The sequence below is a fragment of the Pelodiscus sinensis genome, chromosome 1 (assembly GCF_049634645.1).
Source record: "Pelodiscus sinensis isolate JC-2024 chromosome 1, ASM4963464v1, whole genome shotgun sequence".
Taxonomy (NCBI): domain Eukaryota; kingdom Metazoa; phylum Chordata; order Testudines; family Trionychidae; genus Pelodiscus; species Pelodiscus sinensis.
The window spans coordinates 162,006,586-162,024,067 of record NC_134711.1 but is presented as its reverse complement, the minus strand read 5'-3'; the positions used below and the strand labels follow the sequence as shown (position 1 = coordinate 162,024,067).

Sequence of the window (17,482 nt, the reverse complement as noted above, 5' to 3'; positions counted from 1 at the left end):
AATCTGTGTCTCTCTTATGTTTGTCTCTCTGCTTCACCTCTGTCTCACTCTCTTTCTTTTGCCCTTCTCTTTCCTTCCCCCACTCCTACTCCCCTTTTTCCTGAGAATGAATTTGCTGATTTGGCTGGATTGGAATTTCTTACAATGATAAAGACCTTTAATTCCTCCGCTCAACCACAGAGGAGAATGAAAGCCTGAATCCATGTTTGTCAATCAGTCTCTCTCCCACACTCCCCCACCCCCTTGCTTTCTCCCTGCTGTGAGGAGACACACAGGACCTTCAGAGCACTAGGAGACACTGGATGGAGGGCAGGAAGGAAGAAAGCTAATATTGAACTCATCTACAGAGTCTAGCTCAGCCACGCAGGATGCCCTCAGTGTACTCAGCAACTGCTAACCTGTTGCCTCTTTTAAGGCCTTTGTGTGCTGGCAGTCAGCCAGATCAGTAATACAGTCACATCCTGAAAATCAAGCACCAAACTGGGAAGGAAGGCCATCTTACTGCAGTAGTAACTCTTGTTCCATATGTGCTCCAAACTGCAATCAGTGACCTTTAAAAGCTCTTTTTTGAAAAGGGAGCTTTGTCAATTGTCCAGTGTTAGGTCCTGATCTGGAGCTCCTTGGGAAGGAAGAAATATAAGCAACCCTCATGGAAGCAGCTGGGATATACTGATCCTGCAGGTCCTTTACAAAGAGGAAATGTATCAGATCTATGATGGTAGACACCAAATCATGCCCAGATAATAAAATGCTCTTTAGCTGGGGAGGAGGAAAGGGAGAATTAATACCTTGTTGGTAACTACCCAGCTGCAGCTCCTTTAGAGGGGGCATGCTGGGAGGGATATTGGTACCCCACTGTAAGCAGGCACTAGTGTAGTGGTAACATTGGAAGTGCAGGCGCTCTACACCCACGTATTGAAATGTTAAACTACGGCAGCAGCCAGAGAAGAGGTGGAGGATTGGAAGCTGCCTAAGCCCCAATTTATGCAATAGAGACGTGGTAGGGAGCTGTAGGAAGCACTAGCAACGGAAGTGACTCAGAATGAAAAAGGAGGGAGGGAGGGAGGGAGGGAAGGTGGGTGGAAGTGAGGGAGAGAGAGGTGCTATAAGGAGAGGCTGATGTTGCTGTTTGAATCCTTAATCTGGGTAGGAGTGGGAAGTCTGAGGGTGCTTTCATGGGGAACCCCTTTAGAAAAACAGATTACCTCCTAGAACCATTTTAAATTAAAAAAATGTGACTCCTCTCTCTCTCTGACCCCATTTTTCTTTCATTTTCTTTTCTTTCCATCTTTCTTTTTACATCAGTTTCACTGACTAGGTCAGGCAACTGCATGTGGCCTTTCTCTTCTGCTCCTGAAGTGGCCTGTGCCTGCCCTGACCCTTTGAGAGGCAGCAGCACCTACTTGAGACTGGCAAGGAGCTGCTATTCCTCCGTGGCTTGTTATGTGACTATTATCTGAGTCTCATCCTGCTGTTTCTCCCTTCTCTTTTCCTTCCCTAACTTGCCTTCCTAGCCCCATTTTCTGTTCTTTGCTGTCATTTTTTCTCCTTGCCCATTCCCCTGACCCTTCTCAAGCCTCTCACCCTTCCCCCTCTGTAGGCTAGACTGTTCCAATTAAGCACTTCCTGAAGGAGGGCAAGTGAGACTCACACACCCCAGGTGAAGCTGGGGGAGGGTTTGTACAGTCAGAGTCCCTCCCCAGTTCACAGAGGAAGCATGCAAGCTCCCCAATCTCTGGGTGTTCTCTACACCCTGCCTGGCCTCTGTGAGCAGTTCAGCAGGTAGACACAGCCTTGCCTCCCTCAGACGCCTATGGACTAGTGTGTGCTGCCAAGAACACCGGAAAGGAGTAGTTCCTACAATTGTTCTTAGCCGTAGCGTGGGCATGTGAGCTGGGGAGCAAAGGCTCCTTATGCTATACCTCTGGCACCACACCCAAGGACAATCTGCTTCTCCAGGTTCACACTGTCTCCTCCCGAAAACCCAGTACCTCCTTTTCATACTCCCACACACCAGCCCATCAAGGCCATCCTCTGCTAGCAAGCACCTCAATTCCTGCCCGCCTCAGTTAGCAGTTATCTGGAGTGGCACCGTCCTCAGCACCCCCGGAGAAAAGTATCTGAGCATTGCTTGGGTCCCATCCAGAAACATTAGACTGAAAGTTATAAAACAGGGAACATCAGAAGGAGTTTCTCAATCTGATACTGTCTGGTAGGGAGCAATCTCCCTCAGACTCTCTCAGCTCAGCTCAATCTGAAGGGAAAGTGATGCCACCCCAGAAAAAGCAGAAGAAGAATGTAGGGAGCAACTGATGCCTGTTGGCCAGGAGGAAGCAGGAACAGAGCAATACCCTCTGGCCCACTCACTTGGAAGACAGAGAGCTGTCAGGACCACCCTTACCTGTTAGTCAGGCACCCTTTCTGGGTCAGGGCCACAGTCTCACCCTTCATTCTCTATAAACACTATCTTTTGAGGGCATGCAGTGGGGCATTCAGGGTATCAGAGGCCTTTTCCCCACAGATATTGCCAGATCACTGTCACCTCATCTGTCCTTCCCCATCTATTCTACCCAAGGGGGTTCTCAAACCTTGTGACTTTCACCAAACTAGGGCAAAAATATCAGTGGGGATCCCCCACCCCTTTTCTACTTCCTCCCAGGGGGAGGTGATGGATCACTTCACTTCTTCAGATGTATTCTCCTCCACACACCCAAAGCCCAGCTGCATTCAGATTCCATGTTGAAGTTGGAGGAAGAAAGCTGGGGGTAGGAAGGAATGTGTGTAGGGAGGGAATGCTCCTGAACTGGCATGGGGCAGAGCTGCCTGTGACCTAACAATGCATCCCTGCCTCTAACTTCTATGACCCTGATAAATAACACACCAGGCTTTGCTAACTGAGACAAAAACACATGCACCCTGCATTCCTTTCACTTTATCACAAGATGTAATCCTCCACCCCACCCCCACTGCACCGCGTCGCCAAGGTCTTTTAAAAACAGGCTGCTGGAAAAGACACACGCGGCACCCCATGGAATTAATCCAAAAAGTTACTCGTCTGAGTGGTAGGCAAACCCTTACCTGTTATCCACAGCAGAACGATCCATCCTACCAAGAATCCATCCATCGTCCTTGTCTTTCCATGCAGGGAAGATAGAGAAGAAGGGAAAAACTGGTACCACACAGAAAAATAAAGAGCCCCGGTAGGAATCAACTGGCACCTAAGTATTCCCTTCACCGTTATCTGCGGGGCTCAGCAGCCACCCAGCGTGTGAATCGGAGAGACTTCTGAATGGAAGCTACCACTATGCTGGGGAAGAAAGGAAAGGTACTTTTAGGTGCCAGGTTTCCAATCCCCCGCTCGCCTCCAGAGCAATCTCAGATGAGATTGGAAAGCTCTGTTTAGCCAGCTCTATTTCCACAGACTGAGCCCAAACAGAAGGAAAGCTTTTCTCGCTGCCTTTGGCTTCACTTCTTCTTTTACTCTCCCCCCTTCCTGCAGGCTCCTGTGGTAACTGGAGTTTCTAAATCACATGGCTCTCCATTGAAGCTGTTCGGGACCAGAGAAGAGTTCATCGCCCAGCAATATAGCGTCTAGTGTCAGCGAGCGAGACAGTGGGTGAGAGACAGAGGCGGGCAAGCTGAGGAGCGAGGGGGTGTGTGTGAGCGAGAGAGAGCAGGGCCGGCACTAGGTTTTTTGACGCCCCATACAACAAAGATTTTGGCAGCCCCCCGCCCGCTGCTGCAGGACAGGCACTGAGGAGGAAAGCGCCCCTTTCACCTTGTGGCTTTTTGACTCCCATCACGCCTCCGGCCAAACCCGGCTACGTCCTGTCTCCCCTCCACACGCATCCCGGCACCCCCCCCCCCCTACACACACACTCACCGAACCCAGTTTCCACCTTCTCTCCTCTCCCAGGCAAATCCGACCCCCTCAGTGACCCGACCCAGTCCCCTCCCAATCCACCCTGCGTCCTCTCTTCCCTCCCAGCCAAACCCGATTCCCCCCTCCCGACCGGACCCAGTCTGCTCCCCTCTCCCACCTCCCCCCACTGACCGAACTCCGTCTCCTTTCCCTCTCCGGCCAAACCCTCGTGTCCCCTCCCCACAGCACGCGCGGAAACATCGGAGCGCCCTGGGTGAGGGGTGAAAGTGGCATTGGTCCAGCTGCTTCCCTTTCTCTGCAGCTGTAAACACGCTTTTTGAGGCAATTATAAAACAAATTAGAGAAGTTCTTGTTCCCTCTGGCTAGTCTAAAAAGCATTTGCAGAAAAGAGCGTCTAGATTGGCACGGACTCTTTTCCGCAAAAGCACTTTTTGTGGAAAAGCGTCCGTGCCAATCTAGATGTGGTTTTGTGCAAGAACGCCCCGATCGCCATTTTCGCCATCGGGGCTTTTTTGCGCAAAACAGTTTTTAGCTGTCTGCACTGGCCTTCTTGCGCAAAAACATTTCCGGAAAAGGGCTTTTGCCCGAACGGGAACGTCAAAGCATTTGCGCAAGAAGCACTGATTTTAGACAGTAGAACGTCAGTGCTTTTGCGCAAAATCAAGCGGCCAGTGTAGACAGCTGGCAAGTTTTTGCGCAAAAGCACCTGCTTTTGCAGAAAAACTTGCCAGTCTAGATGCAGCCTTTCTGTTTGCACCACTTTATTATAATGAAATTCATGAATCATACACAGAGCCCAGACATTTGGATTTTCTGAGAATTGCCTGAGAATTACAGAGAATCTGTTCCCTCAGGCTGCATAGTTATAAAGCCAGTTTATGAGCTAGGCCAGTTACCATTACCTCAAGTCCACATTCCCAAACTCTGCATCAAACTATTTGGGGCTTCAGTGGAGTCCACCTATCCAGCACACAAGAACTTGCAGAAGTGTTCCTGGGTACCTGCTCTATCTGCAGTCTTCCAGGCACCATCACAAGTTTATGAGCTGCTGAAAATACGGTATTGGCCTTATGCAATGAGATTACTTACACCCTATTTGAATATCTCTCAATCCTACTTGATTAGAAAATAGGCCACTCTTTTTAAACTCCTCTTTTCCCCTTTCCACAAAACCTGCCTCTTTGTGGAAGATGTTGCAGTAAGAAATGCTAACATGGGAAACAAACAAGTAGGCATGTTAATATTTGCATTTCATCTACAGTCTCCTTTAACTACAATATTTGATGTATCTCATTCCTGAGTTTTTGTCACAAATGTAAAGCCCCTGAACCTTATATTTATCCATCTAGCCTTCAATATCATGATGGCTCTCTAGAGAGAGAATCTAAGAGTATGTCTAGACTGCGGCACTATTTTGGGATACTGGAAGACAGCACTATTCTAGCATCCCTGTAACAGGGGTAAGGGATTTGTTGGAATTGTGCCTTATTTTGAAATTTGGCACTGTGCAGACAGCACCAAATTTCAAAATAAGCTCTTTCGACCTAGACTCGGAATAAGCTATGCAATTTGTATAGCGCAAATTGCATAGCTTATTCCAATAGAAGGGTGCTGTCTAGACAGCACCCTAAGATTAAAGAGCTGTGTGAATCTTACTGGGGTCAGGCATTTAGTCTACAATTTTCAAATGTGGAGGCTTAAAGTTAGAGAAAATAGGAGCTATGAATTCTGGGCACCTTTGAAAACCAGGCTACAGCTGTTTTGGTACCCACATATGGATTAAGGAACCTAATGGTAGGAACACAATATGGAAAATTGGAGACTTAGTATCCTATGCCTAGAGTGATGTTCCAATAAAATATGACACCTTATACACATTAGAAAGGACATATTTGATCAGACTATGTAGCTGCGGGCTCCCCTCCCTTGCATGAGGAGAGAGAGGAGCCGCCAGACCAGGGCTCGCCTGCAGCCGCTTCGAGAAATTCTGCAGCTCCTGGGGGAACTGTGGATGTGCTGAGGGGCTGGCACGGTAGCGCAGCTGGCTGGCTGCCCCAGGCAAACACCTGGGAGCAGGAGAGAGGCAGAGCGCTGGGTGGGGCGCTGGCTGCGCCAGAGTCCAAGCTTCACACAGAACAGGAAGAGGGTCTCCCGAGCTCTCCTGGCGTTGATTAGACAAGAGGCCAGAGGGAAGGGAGCGGTGCGGTCCAAGCAGAGATGGCGGCAGGCGGCTCAGACCATGGACCGCAGCTGCCCGCCCCTGCCGCAGCAGGAAGTGGTAGAAGCCTGGCTAGATGATCACTCGGACTTCACCCGCTCTTATTTTGTTCAGAAAGCTATGAGGTAAGGGCAGCGTGGAGGCTGAGTCCCCTCTCCCCACAGACGATCCTCTTGACACCCCCCGCCACACACACACCTTTCCCCTCCCAACAGCTGGCAAAAATGAAACCAACATGCAGCCGCTTTTCTGCCACTGCCACCCAAGTTCCCAGCAGTGGGCGCGCCCTGGATTTGCCTTCCCAGCCCAACCCCTAACAGAGCAGAGAGAGTTGCTGCTTCACCCCTCGGTGCAGTTCCCAGTGGCCACAGGCTTTGCGTGCCCCACTGGACACACTGTCCCAGCCCCCGCGCTTCTCCGGGGCAGTGGGAGCATGTCCCGCCATGCGCCGCTGGCTGTCCTGAGCAGAAAGCCCCGGCGCACCCCATGTCCACAGAACGGCAAACCTGCACAGGGTGCTTTTCAGGAGCAGCCCTCCCCCGAGCAATAGTCTGGGCCCCGCTAATCTCTGAGCTCTTTGCAGGCCAGAGGGGCGGGTCTCTCGCTGATTCCCAAAGTGCCGCTGCTCTTGGTCTTGACATATCAGAGGTGGCGTGTGCGCTGTGCGTGGTGTGGCGTGCCGTGGCGTGGCATGGCGAGACGAGACGAGATGAGTCAGGAGAGGGGCCGAGTGGGCTACGGGCTGGGTGGGTTGTGGGTAGTGGTAACCCGGGGGGGCACTGCGTTTGAGGGGAGAGAGCTAGAGCAGGGAGTGGGTGAGTGGGGGGTCTCACCAGTTCGGGGCTAGGTGCCGGGGCTGCTTCTGCAGTCAGAGGGAGATGTAGGGGTTCCCTCTGCACCGAGCACTGAGGCACTGATCCTTCTTCCCAGGCGGCCGCATGGGGCAGCAAGAGTGCATGCTCCCCCTGCAGGCCACCGGCTCCGCCGCGCCGCCCATTGCCTTGGGCGGCCACAGGCAGGCCCGCGTCGGGAGGTAAGGATGGCTAGAATGCCAGCCCTGGAAATGTGCTGCCTCAAGCACGTGCTTGTTTTGCTAGTGCCTAGAGCCAGCCCTGTGTATGTGTGAGAGAAAGAGAAAGAGAGAGAGGGTGTGTGGAGGGGGTGGGTGACACACTAGTCCTCAAGGGCAGAGAATGCATGCATGCAAATAGAACTGAGATGCACAAAATGCATGTATATATAATAAGACTCTCAGAGCTTCGTGTCTGTATCCATACCACAGAAGGGCACAGCACTGTGTCTGTGTGAACAGAGGGGCAGCAAACAGTGTGTGTATGTATGTGTGACTAGAACTGAGGGGCTCATGTACACAATGTTACATAGCTGTATGTGTGTAACTGAAATATGTTAATTCCCAAACTGAAGTAGAACCTGAAATAAATACAGCTGCACATCAGTAAGAAAGCCCTTTTTTATTCAGCTATCTTCCTGTACAAAGAGACAGATGTAAGTTGGCTGTCACCAATTTAAGGAAGATGTTAAGATACACTTTGGTTTAATTGTCAAAAAAAAATCTGCACACAAGCACATTTAATGTGTGTGTGTAACTGCCTGCAGCATGTGCAAATGGCCTCCTATGCATCCAACTGGCTACTTTATGCTTAATCATGTTACATTCACAGCTGTGATAACTATGCACACAAAATTAAATATGCTTGCATTTGCTACCTGCACAATTTAAAAATCTGCCTATTGAATGGCACACCTTATGCTTACCAAACCATACAGAACACAAACCCTACACTTTTCTCCCCTAATTAAAAAAAATATGAATTAGAAAATGAGTGTACTTTACTGTAATGAAATCCTGTGAATTCTGACTCCAAACATGGAGTTGTGACTAACAACTATAATTTCAGATGATCAGGAGTCTTCTAGCTCTCACTGCATATCAGAGTTGTGGGGTTCTAGATTTTCATTAGTGCATGCTTTAGTATAGAAAAAGACTTCTGAGTTGAATCATATGAATCACTACTGGTATGGAAGCAGATGATGACAGAAGATGATTAACATTGAAGATGACGGCAAACAGAAGAGTGAGCAAAAAAAAGTGCCCCAATCACACGTTTAGTACCTATAGCTCTTGAACTGTCTGCAAGAGCAGAAGAGGGTGGTATAATCAGTGGGACCATTTACTGTATAGGCTGTGTCTAGACTGGCAAGTTTTTCTGCAAAATCAGATGATTTTGTGGAAAAACTTGCCAGCTGTCTATACTGGCCGCTTGAATTTCCGCAAGAACACTGACGATCTCATGTAAGATCGTCAGTGTTCTTGCGGAAATACTGTGCTGCTCCCATTCAGGCAAAAGCCCTCTCGCGCAAATCATTTGCACAAGAGGGCCAGTGTAAACAGCACAGTACTGTTTTGCGCAAAAAAGCCCCGATGGCTAAAATGGGGATCGGGGCTTTTTTGCGCAAAACCGCGTCTAGATTGGCTAGGGACGCTTTTCCGCAAAAAGTGCTTTTGTGGAAAAGCGTCCTGCCAATCTAGACGCGATTTTCCAAAAATGCTTTTAACGGAAAACTTTTCCGTTAAAAGCATTTCCGGAAAATCATGCCAGTGTAGACGTAGCCTATATGTTTGAAGTTAAGAGTTGCCTTCAGTGCTTTGCTGGATCAGTGCTCAGCACCTTGCAGTACACAGACTGCTGTTTACAACTGAGTTAACACAGTTTTAATTTGCACTTTGTTGATATTTGAACGTTTTTCTTCATAATCATAAAGGCTAGATTTTTATATTAAAACTTTGATTCCTGAGATGCTGATGAACCACATCAGAGAAGGTGGTTTCAACTTTGTCCTGTTCTGGATTTTGAGACATAAAATATTCTGATTTTCCTAGCCTCATCAGATTCAAAACTTTGGACAGTACTGGACCATACACTGTACTACAGGCAGAGTGCATTGCAATGCTGATAGTTAAGATTGCATTAACACTTTCATTCTAAAAGGGTATTTTCCAAATGCTTAAAATCTCCACCTATGTTTGTCTTTCTGACTGAAATATTCTACCTTCTTGGCAAGAGGGACATTTTAAAAAATATATAATTTGAACAAGAATAGGTCAGTCAGTTCAAACCCACATTTGCTATAATGAAATTTTCTTGTAACATTTATTTGAACAACTCTAGTGCCTCAGTTAAAGTGGTAGGAATGTGAAATTAGGCAGAGAGATAATCTCTAGGCAGCAAATGTGTCTTTTGATGGCCCATTAGAAATCTATTTAGAGTTGGTTGAACTATAGAGATTTTTGAAATATACTTTGCACATGTATGCTTGTTTTTATGCTATGACTAATTAATTACAAGGTGTTAATATTATTGCTGTTGTTGTTATGCGTAGCATCCTCCATTAAGGATTGTGACACATTGTGCTAAGCACTGTACATATACATATTACAAAAGGTTTTTGATCCACAGAGTTTACAATTCCCTGTATTTTGAATAGAATTTCTCATTAAGTATACTATCTCTATGAGTTTTGTTGCCTCTGAGCATACACAGTGTAGAAGGACATGGAATAGATTTTTTCCTTCAGGGCCAGATCCCCATGTGGTGTATATTGGTGCAGCTTCACTTCAGTAGATGGAGCTATGTTGATTGACATCAGCTTTTTTTTTTCAGTCACTTTCTGTAGGATAAAAATTTCTGAGGCAGGCTATGATATTCTGTTAAGAACCCCTATTTTAAATTTGGAGTCTGGGGCTGGCACACAAACACAGTACATGATGGTTACCTCCCCCCCCCAGCCCAGGATGGGAGACAGGACAAGACACCTTCAATGGTGCTAGGAACAAATGTGCCATTGTCAAGTACTCCTAGGCTACGTCTACACTTCGGCGGCTTCTTGAGCAAAAACATCTTGCGCGAGGGTTCTTGTGCAAGAAGTCTTGCGCAAGAAAACGTCCACACTGTCATGTGCTAGCTGTGCTTTTGCGCAAGAGCGCCCATGACAGTGTGGATGCTCTCTTGTGCAAGAAAGCTCTGAAGGCCATTTTAGCCAGAGGGCTTTCTTGCGCAAGAAATCCCTGCCAAGCATCCACACTGCCCTCTTGTGCAAGAACTCCTGCCGCAAGAGGGCTTACACCTGTTAAAAAAGAGCGTAGCTCTTTGTGCAAGAAGCCCTCTCTTACCACGCCGTACTGTAAATTTCCTTGCACAAGAGAGGGTGGGCAGTGTGGACACTCTGCGGATTCTTGAGCAAGAACAGCCATACTTGTGCAAGAAGCCGCGAGTGTAGACATAGCCCTAGTGTCTCTGCTTTAATCCCCAGATGGACCACGTCTGTGCAGAGACATCTTCTTGAAGCTGACCGATTTTGGTAACCGGGTTTGGTTCTTGAAAGGATTTGAAACACGGAGGAATACTTCTTTTTAGGGTGAAACAAAGATTTTTATTTTTTTATTTACTTTATAATTAATTTTCTATTTAAATCAATTCACTATCTTTGATTCTTTTAAGACAGTGTAATATAGAAATAAAAAGTAGAAAAACAGTACAGTTAAAAAACAATAATAACTCCTCCTACAGATATGCCCTCCTGATTTACCTTTAAACAATTTATAGAGTTAACAAATATATAATACTCACATTAAGAAAGATAGAAGCATTGCTTAGATTTAGGAGATATTCTTTTCTTTATGTTTCTCCTTTTTTGGATTTTTTCGTTGCAACTTATGACCGGTGTTGTTACCCTTTCGGAGCTCATGTGCGGCAGTGAGATTCAGCGCCGGGAAGGGAGCCCCGGTTGATCAGACCTAGCTTTTTGGATTCGCAACCCGTCCGCTCTTGGTCTGTTCCGTCCAACCTTATCTACCCTGTTTCAGTATTTCAATATGCCTCCACTCAGCTGACAATTGCTAACATTAGATTTTTGTTGTCTCATTCTGCCCTTTCAAAACTTTCGTCTGCTCCATCTGGGGTAATCAGCACTTTGTTGCATATTGCAGTCTAGTTACTTACTTCCCTACAAAAGGGGTTACTGTTGGTCATCCAATCAAATTTTGTTTTTTTTATCTTACAGCTCCTGTATCTCACAATGCTTCCTTTCCTTTACACTTACAATTAAACTGGTGCTCATTTGACATATTCTGGGTAGGCCTCAACACCTTCCTTTCACAACCGACATATCACCACTTAAAACATAGTTGATAATTGATGTCTGCTTTGGTTAAATACTTGTTTTATTGGAAACACTATGTAGCTTTATATTATTGCATTTATTTTGCCTCACAATTAGCACCTATCTGGGAGTCCAGGATGTTACAACCCCCTATCACTTTGATCTGCCGATTAAGCATCCTATATAATTAATTGTAATCTATGGTCTAGCAGTGTTCACTGAGCCCTAACAAGCGACTTGACACTCCGCCAGTGCTGTGTGTGTAATAAACTCTCCTGCTTGCTTCACATACGGTGTCCAGATTCTGTTCCTTCACTTTCCATACACTGTACTCCTGACAATCCACTCAGAATATGTGGTAAAATTCTGGCCCCATTGAATTAAATGGAAAAGCTCTAATTGACTTTCCTAGACCAACATTTCACCCCAATCCATAGCCTCTTGGAGCAAGTTTGTTGTTGATGTTCTTTCTAATGATAAACACTGGAATCAGTACAACCCCTTATGCGTCACTGGTGTTAGCCCTCCTGAATTTCTTTTCCTTCACTGGGATTTGCAAGTAAGTTTGGCATGTCAGTTTTGATAAATTTTTGACTCTCAACTAAGGAAGGAAAGCGATTTTCAATACAAGGAAGTGTTATTGTTCTAGATGCAACATTGGATTTTTAGTCACTTTGAAACTTCCATATATTTGGATGGTATAATCCTTTTTTCACTAGAAAGGAAATGCTAATTCATTATGTATGACATGACAATACTCCTGCATTAGCTGATGTTCCAGATCTGATTAGACCTTTGGTCTGACGGTCTTCCCCTTGCAACTTTTAGACTAGCTGTCTGGCTTAATAGTTAACTTTTCAGTGATGACTTTAGTTTTGTCCTGTTCTTGAAAACAGAATAGGTTGCCAACTTTCTAATTGCACAAAACTGAACGTCTTTACCTCACTCCTTCTCTGAGGCCCCACTTCCTTTTCCAATGCTCTGCCACTGCTTACTCCCCTACCCCCCATCACTGACTTTTCCTCACCCTCATTCATGTTCACTGAGCTGAGGCAGAGGATTGGGGGGCAGAAGTGGGTGAGGGCTTTGGCTAGGAGTTTGGGGTCTTGGGTGAGGCCAGAGATGAGGATGTGTAGTAGGGGGCTCAGGGTTGGGGCAGGAGTGCAGAAAGGGGTTCAACATGTAGATTCTGGCATGTAGCACTTACCTCAGGCAGCTCCCGAGGTAGCAAGCATGTCCAGCTCCTAGGTGCAGGGCCAGCCAAGGAGCTCTATGCCCTGCCCATGCCGCAGGCACTGCCCTGCTGCTCCCATTGGCCATGGTTCCCGATCTTTAGGAGCTGGGGAGCCAATGCTTGGGGTGGGGGAAGCACACAGAGCCCTCATGGTCACCCTTGTGCCTCGGAGACAGACATGCTGGCCACTTCTGGGGGCTGCATGAAGACAAGGAAGGCTTACGCTACACACTTACCTATGTAGCCCCAAGATGACATAATTTGGGGTTTATACTCCAGAGAGGGTGCATGCCTGAGGAGTTGAGAGTTGCCTTAGCTGTAGCCTTCCTATGTAGGAACTGATCAGAGAGCATACTTGTAATGGTAATTGGGTGTGTCTCTATCTATATGTATGCTGAGAAAGAGCAGAGTGGAGGGTTTTGCTGCTTGTCACAGTCATACTGTGTGAGACAGAACCCAGGCTGGTGAGTCAGGGGCAATGTTTCCTCTAATCTTTTCCATCTGTGTGTGTGGGTTTTTTCCATCCATGTGCAGAATAATTTATTACTATACCAAGGCATTTGCCAGTGTGCACCACCAGTAGAGACAGAAAACATAGCTGTGCAGCTAAGCTAATCCGCTGGGTGGCATTTGAAACTCTCCTGAAAAGCCACAAAAGTGCTCACCTTACAGAGAACACTAGTCAGACAGGTCGGTGGCAATTCAGTTCCAAGTGGCATCCCGGTGGAAACCAGTCTCAATATGGTTTCTCACTGTTCATTACAAACAGTGGCAACTTACGCCACAGTATTCTACTTTGATTGCTCTAGTCCCCCATATTGAACACTAATTAACTCCCCCATACCTGTCATAAGAACATAAGAATGGCCATACTGTTACAGACCAAAGATCCATCTAGCCCAGTATCCTATCTTCAAGCACTGGCCAATGCCAGGTGCCCCAGAATTGATGAACAGAACAGGTAATGATCAAATGATAATTCCCTATTCCTCATTCCCAGGCCTCACAAAGTGAGGCTAGGGACATCATGCCTGCCCATCCTAGATAATAGCCATTGATGGACCTAACCTCCATCAATTTGTCTAATTCTTTTTAAAACCCTCTTAAAATCTTGGCCTTCACAACATCCTCTAGCAGGGAATTCCACAGGTTGACCAAGCATTGTGTGAAGAAATACTTCCCATTGTTCGTTTCAAACCTTTTGCCTATTAATTTCATTTGGTGACTCTTAGGTCTTGTGTTATGGAAAGGAGTAAATAACTTTTCCTGTCATGATTTTACAGACCTCTAACATATCCCACCCCACATCATCTCTTTCCCAAACTGGTTTTATTAATCTTGCCTCATATGGCAGCCGTTTTATACCCCTAATCACTTTTATTCTTCTTTTTTGAACTTTTTCCAATTTCAATATCTCTTTTTGAGATGCCGCAACCACATCTGCACACATTATTCAAAATGGATTTATGTAGAGGCAATATGATATCCTCTTCTTATGTATCTCTTCTGCTTACTTTTTGATTGTTTCTGCACACTGAGTGGATGTTTTCAGAGAACTGTCCACAATGACTCCAAGATCTTTCTCTTGAATGGTAACAGCTAATTTAAACTCCATCGTTCTATTGTTGAGGCATGATTTCCCTTTACAGAAATCATGACTCTTCCCCAACAAATTATGTTCATCTGTGTCTCTGACAATTCTGTTCTTTACTTATAGTTTCACTTTGCCTGGTACTGAAGTTAGACTTACTGGCCTGTAAATGCCAGAATCACCTCTGGAGTCCTTTTTAAAAATTGGCATCACATTAGCTGTCCTCCAATTATTTACTAATGACACCTCAATTTGGCACAGTTCCTCAGATTTCATCACCTAAAAATAATGGCTCAGGTTTGGGATTGTCCCTCAGACACAAAGACCAATGCAAAGAATTAATTTAGTTTCCCTGCAATTGCCTTATCATCCTTATTGTCCTGTTTCTCATTGAGCTTACCTATATTTTATCAATAATAGATATGTAGCAGTGTTAGTCTGGTGTAGCTGAAACAAAAAACAGGACTATGTAGCACTTTAAAGACTAACAAGATGGTTTATTAGCTTTTGTGGGCCAGACCCACTTCCTCAATTTGGCCCACGAAATCTCATCACCTAATCATAGAATCATAGAATCATAGAATAATAGGACTGGAAGGGACCTCGAGAGGTCATCGAGTCCAGCCCCCCGCCCTCAAGGCAGGATCAAGCTCCGTCTACACCATCCCTGACAGATGTCTATCTAACCTGTTCTTAAATATCTCCAGAGAGGGAGATTCCACCACCTCCCTTGGCAATTTATTCCAATATTTGACCACCCTGACAGTTAGGAATTTTTTCCTAATGTCCAATCTAAACCTCCCCTGCTGCACTTTAAGCCCATTACTCCTTGTCCTGTCTTCAGAAACCAAGAGGAACAAATTTTCACCTTCCTCCTTGTGACACCCTTTTAGATATTTGAAAACCGCTATCATGTCCCCCCTTAATCTTCTTTTTTCCAAACTAAACAAGCCCAGTTCATGAAGCCTGGCTTCATAGGTCATGTTCTCTAGACCTTTAATCATTCTTGTCGCTCTTCTCTGTACCCTTTCCAATTTCTCCACATCTTTCTTGAAATGTGGCGCCCAGAACTGGACACAGTACTCCAGCTGAGGCCTAACTAGTGCAGAATAGAGCGGCAGAATGACTTCACGAGTTTTGCTTACAACACACCTGTTGATACAACCTAGAATCATATTTGCTTTTTTTGCAACAGCATCACACTGTTGACTCATATTCAACTTGTGGTCCACTATGACCCCTAGATCCCTTTCCGCCATGCTCCTTCCTAGACAGTCGCTTCCCATCTTGTATGTATGGAACTGATTGTTCCTTCCTAAGTGGAGCACTTTGCATTTCTCTTTATTAAACCTCATCCTGTTTACCTCTGACCATTTCTCTAACTTGCTAAGGTCATTTTGAATTATGTCCCTATCCTCCAAAGAAGTCGCAACCCCTCCCAGTTTGGTATCATCTGCAAACTTAATAAGAGTACTCTCTATCCCAATATCTACATCATTGATGAAGATATTGAATAGTACGGGTCCCAAAACAGACCCTTGAGGAATTCCACTTGTTATCCCTTTCCAGCAGGATTTAGAACCGTTAACAACAACTCTCTGACTACGGTTATCCAGCCAATTATGCACCCACCTTATCGTGGCCCTATCTAAGTTATATTTGCCTAGTTTATCAATAAGAATATCATGCGAGACCGTATCAAATGCCTTACTAAAGTCTAGGTATATGACATCCACCGCTTCTCCCTTATCCACAAGGCTCGTTATCTTATCAAAGAAAGCTATCAGATTAGTTTGGCATGACTTGTTCTTCACAAACCCATGCTGGCTATTCCCTATCACTTTATTACTTTCCAAGTGTTTGCATACGATTTCCTTAATTACCTGCTCCATTATCTTCCCTGGGACAGACGTTAAACTGACCGGTCTATAAATAAATAAACCATCTTGTTAGTCTTTAAAGTGCTACATAGTTCTGTTTTTTGTTTCAGCTATATTTTATCATCATCCATCCTCTCCTTCTTATTAGGACATAGAGAATCTCCATTAATAGATCCTCCCCAAAGAGATGTCTCTGTCCAATCCATGTGCTCCTCCACACCAATTGTCTTTCCCACAGCACTTAGTTTAAAAATTGCTCTATGACCTTAATTTTAGGTGCCAGCAATCTGCTTCCATTTTGAGTTAGGTGGAGCCCATCCTTCCTGTATAGACTTCCTCTTTCCCAAAAGTTTCCTCAGTTCCAAGATATGTCCCCAGAACAATTCTGATAAATTTAGGTAGAAGAATATCACACCATGAGACACTATATCTGCTATAAAAAAATATACTGCAACTCTATCTGAAATAGCTATCCTTTTAAATAATGGAGTCACCCAAAATTATGTGAACATTAATGACTATATATAAGCTAATTTATGTTCTAAGTCCCATGGTACTGGTACTAATCCTCATTAGCCTTTCCTCAGTTTCCAGTATCGGTCATTTCTTCTGGTTACAGACATACCTCTTTTTAACCCACTGCTGGCATCTGACATCTTTACACCACCACTGCAATTCTGTATGATCCACTTGTTGACATTGTTCTTGGAAATTGCACACATTTTTTATGCCCTTTGCACATCCATTAAACCCTTCAGGTTCTCCTTGCAGCAATTTCCATAGAAAGTTTTATTTCAGCAGTATTCTGGGATTTGAGGCCAGATTAAACCACTAGACAATACATACATTGCTTCAATACATAGACTAGAGACTGGCAGTTCACAAAAGGTGTTAGTTAATACAATGTCAGATTTGCATTGTTCAAACAACTCTGAATTGTGAAACTTTCTTCCTTTTCTTGGTTTCTTCTATTAAATTGGAATCTCTTCAAAATCACTGGCAGCTTCACAGTAAAACATTATTTAAGTACATGCACAATCTTTGTATAAGTTTTTTTCCTGGGCTGTCTGGCTCCATCTGATGGCATAATAATGTGAAGTTTTTACTTCTGATCAAATTCAGGAAAGAAGGTACTATGGATACACTGAAACTGTTTCCCATTTGCAGTAACAAGGAATTCAGTATGTTACAGTAAAACCTGTGTTATCTGGCATGCTCTAAAAATTCCATTTATCTGAGGGCCCCCATCAATTTAGGAAAAACCAATGGACAATAATAGTAAAACTCAGTTTTTTAATATTGGTAGTTTTGTAATGTGAGGCAGTTGGTCTCACATTTCTATTTTGAGTTAAAGATGATTAATACTTCTTAAATAAAAAATTGTTAAGCCAATCATGGTAAACCAAGCCAGGCCTGTGCACCTGAAGATGTGACAGTATTGTGGCTGGCGGCAATGCCGGTTAACAAAGTTTTCTGGTTAAAGAGTGCCGGATAA

General features: G+C 45.1%; 2 protein-coding genes across 10 annotated transcripts in view; one reads left to right on the top strand and one right to left on the bottom strand.

The window, feature by feature from the left end:
- The window catches only part of ILDR2 (immunoglobulin like domain containing receptor 2), a 57,769-nt gene extending 46,673 nt beyond the window's left edge, over positions 1-11,096 (bottom strand). The window contains exons 1-2 of one of the 9 annotated variants that reach the window (XM_075909197.1): positions 10,751-11,095; positions 3,079-3,307 (exon numbers count right to left, since the gene is read on the bottom strand). In XM_075909197.1, the coding sequence (XP_075765312.1) occupies positions 3,079-3,124 (46 nt within the window). In that variant the 5' untranslated portion in view covers positions 3,125-3,307; positions 10,751-11,095. Of the gene's footprint in view, positions 1-3,078; positions 3,715-3,883; positions 4,001-10,750 lie in introns of those variants that run through there. The other 8 variants (XM_075909198.1, XM_075909200.1, XM_075909205.1 and 5 more) reach the window with 8 other exon arrangements.
- Positions 6,075-17,482, top strand: part of MAEL (maelstrom spermatogenic transposon silencer) — a 38,755-nt gene continuing 27,347 nt past the window's right edge. The window contains exon 1 of the mRNA XM_075909208.1: positions 6,075-6,226. The gene's annotated coding sequence lies outside the window, so the exon portion shown is untranslated. The remainder of the gene's footprint in view (positions 6,227-17,482) is intronic.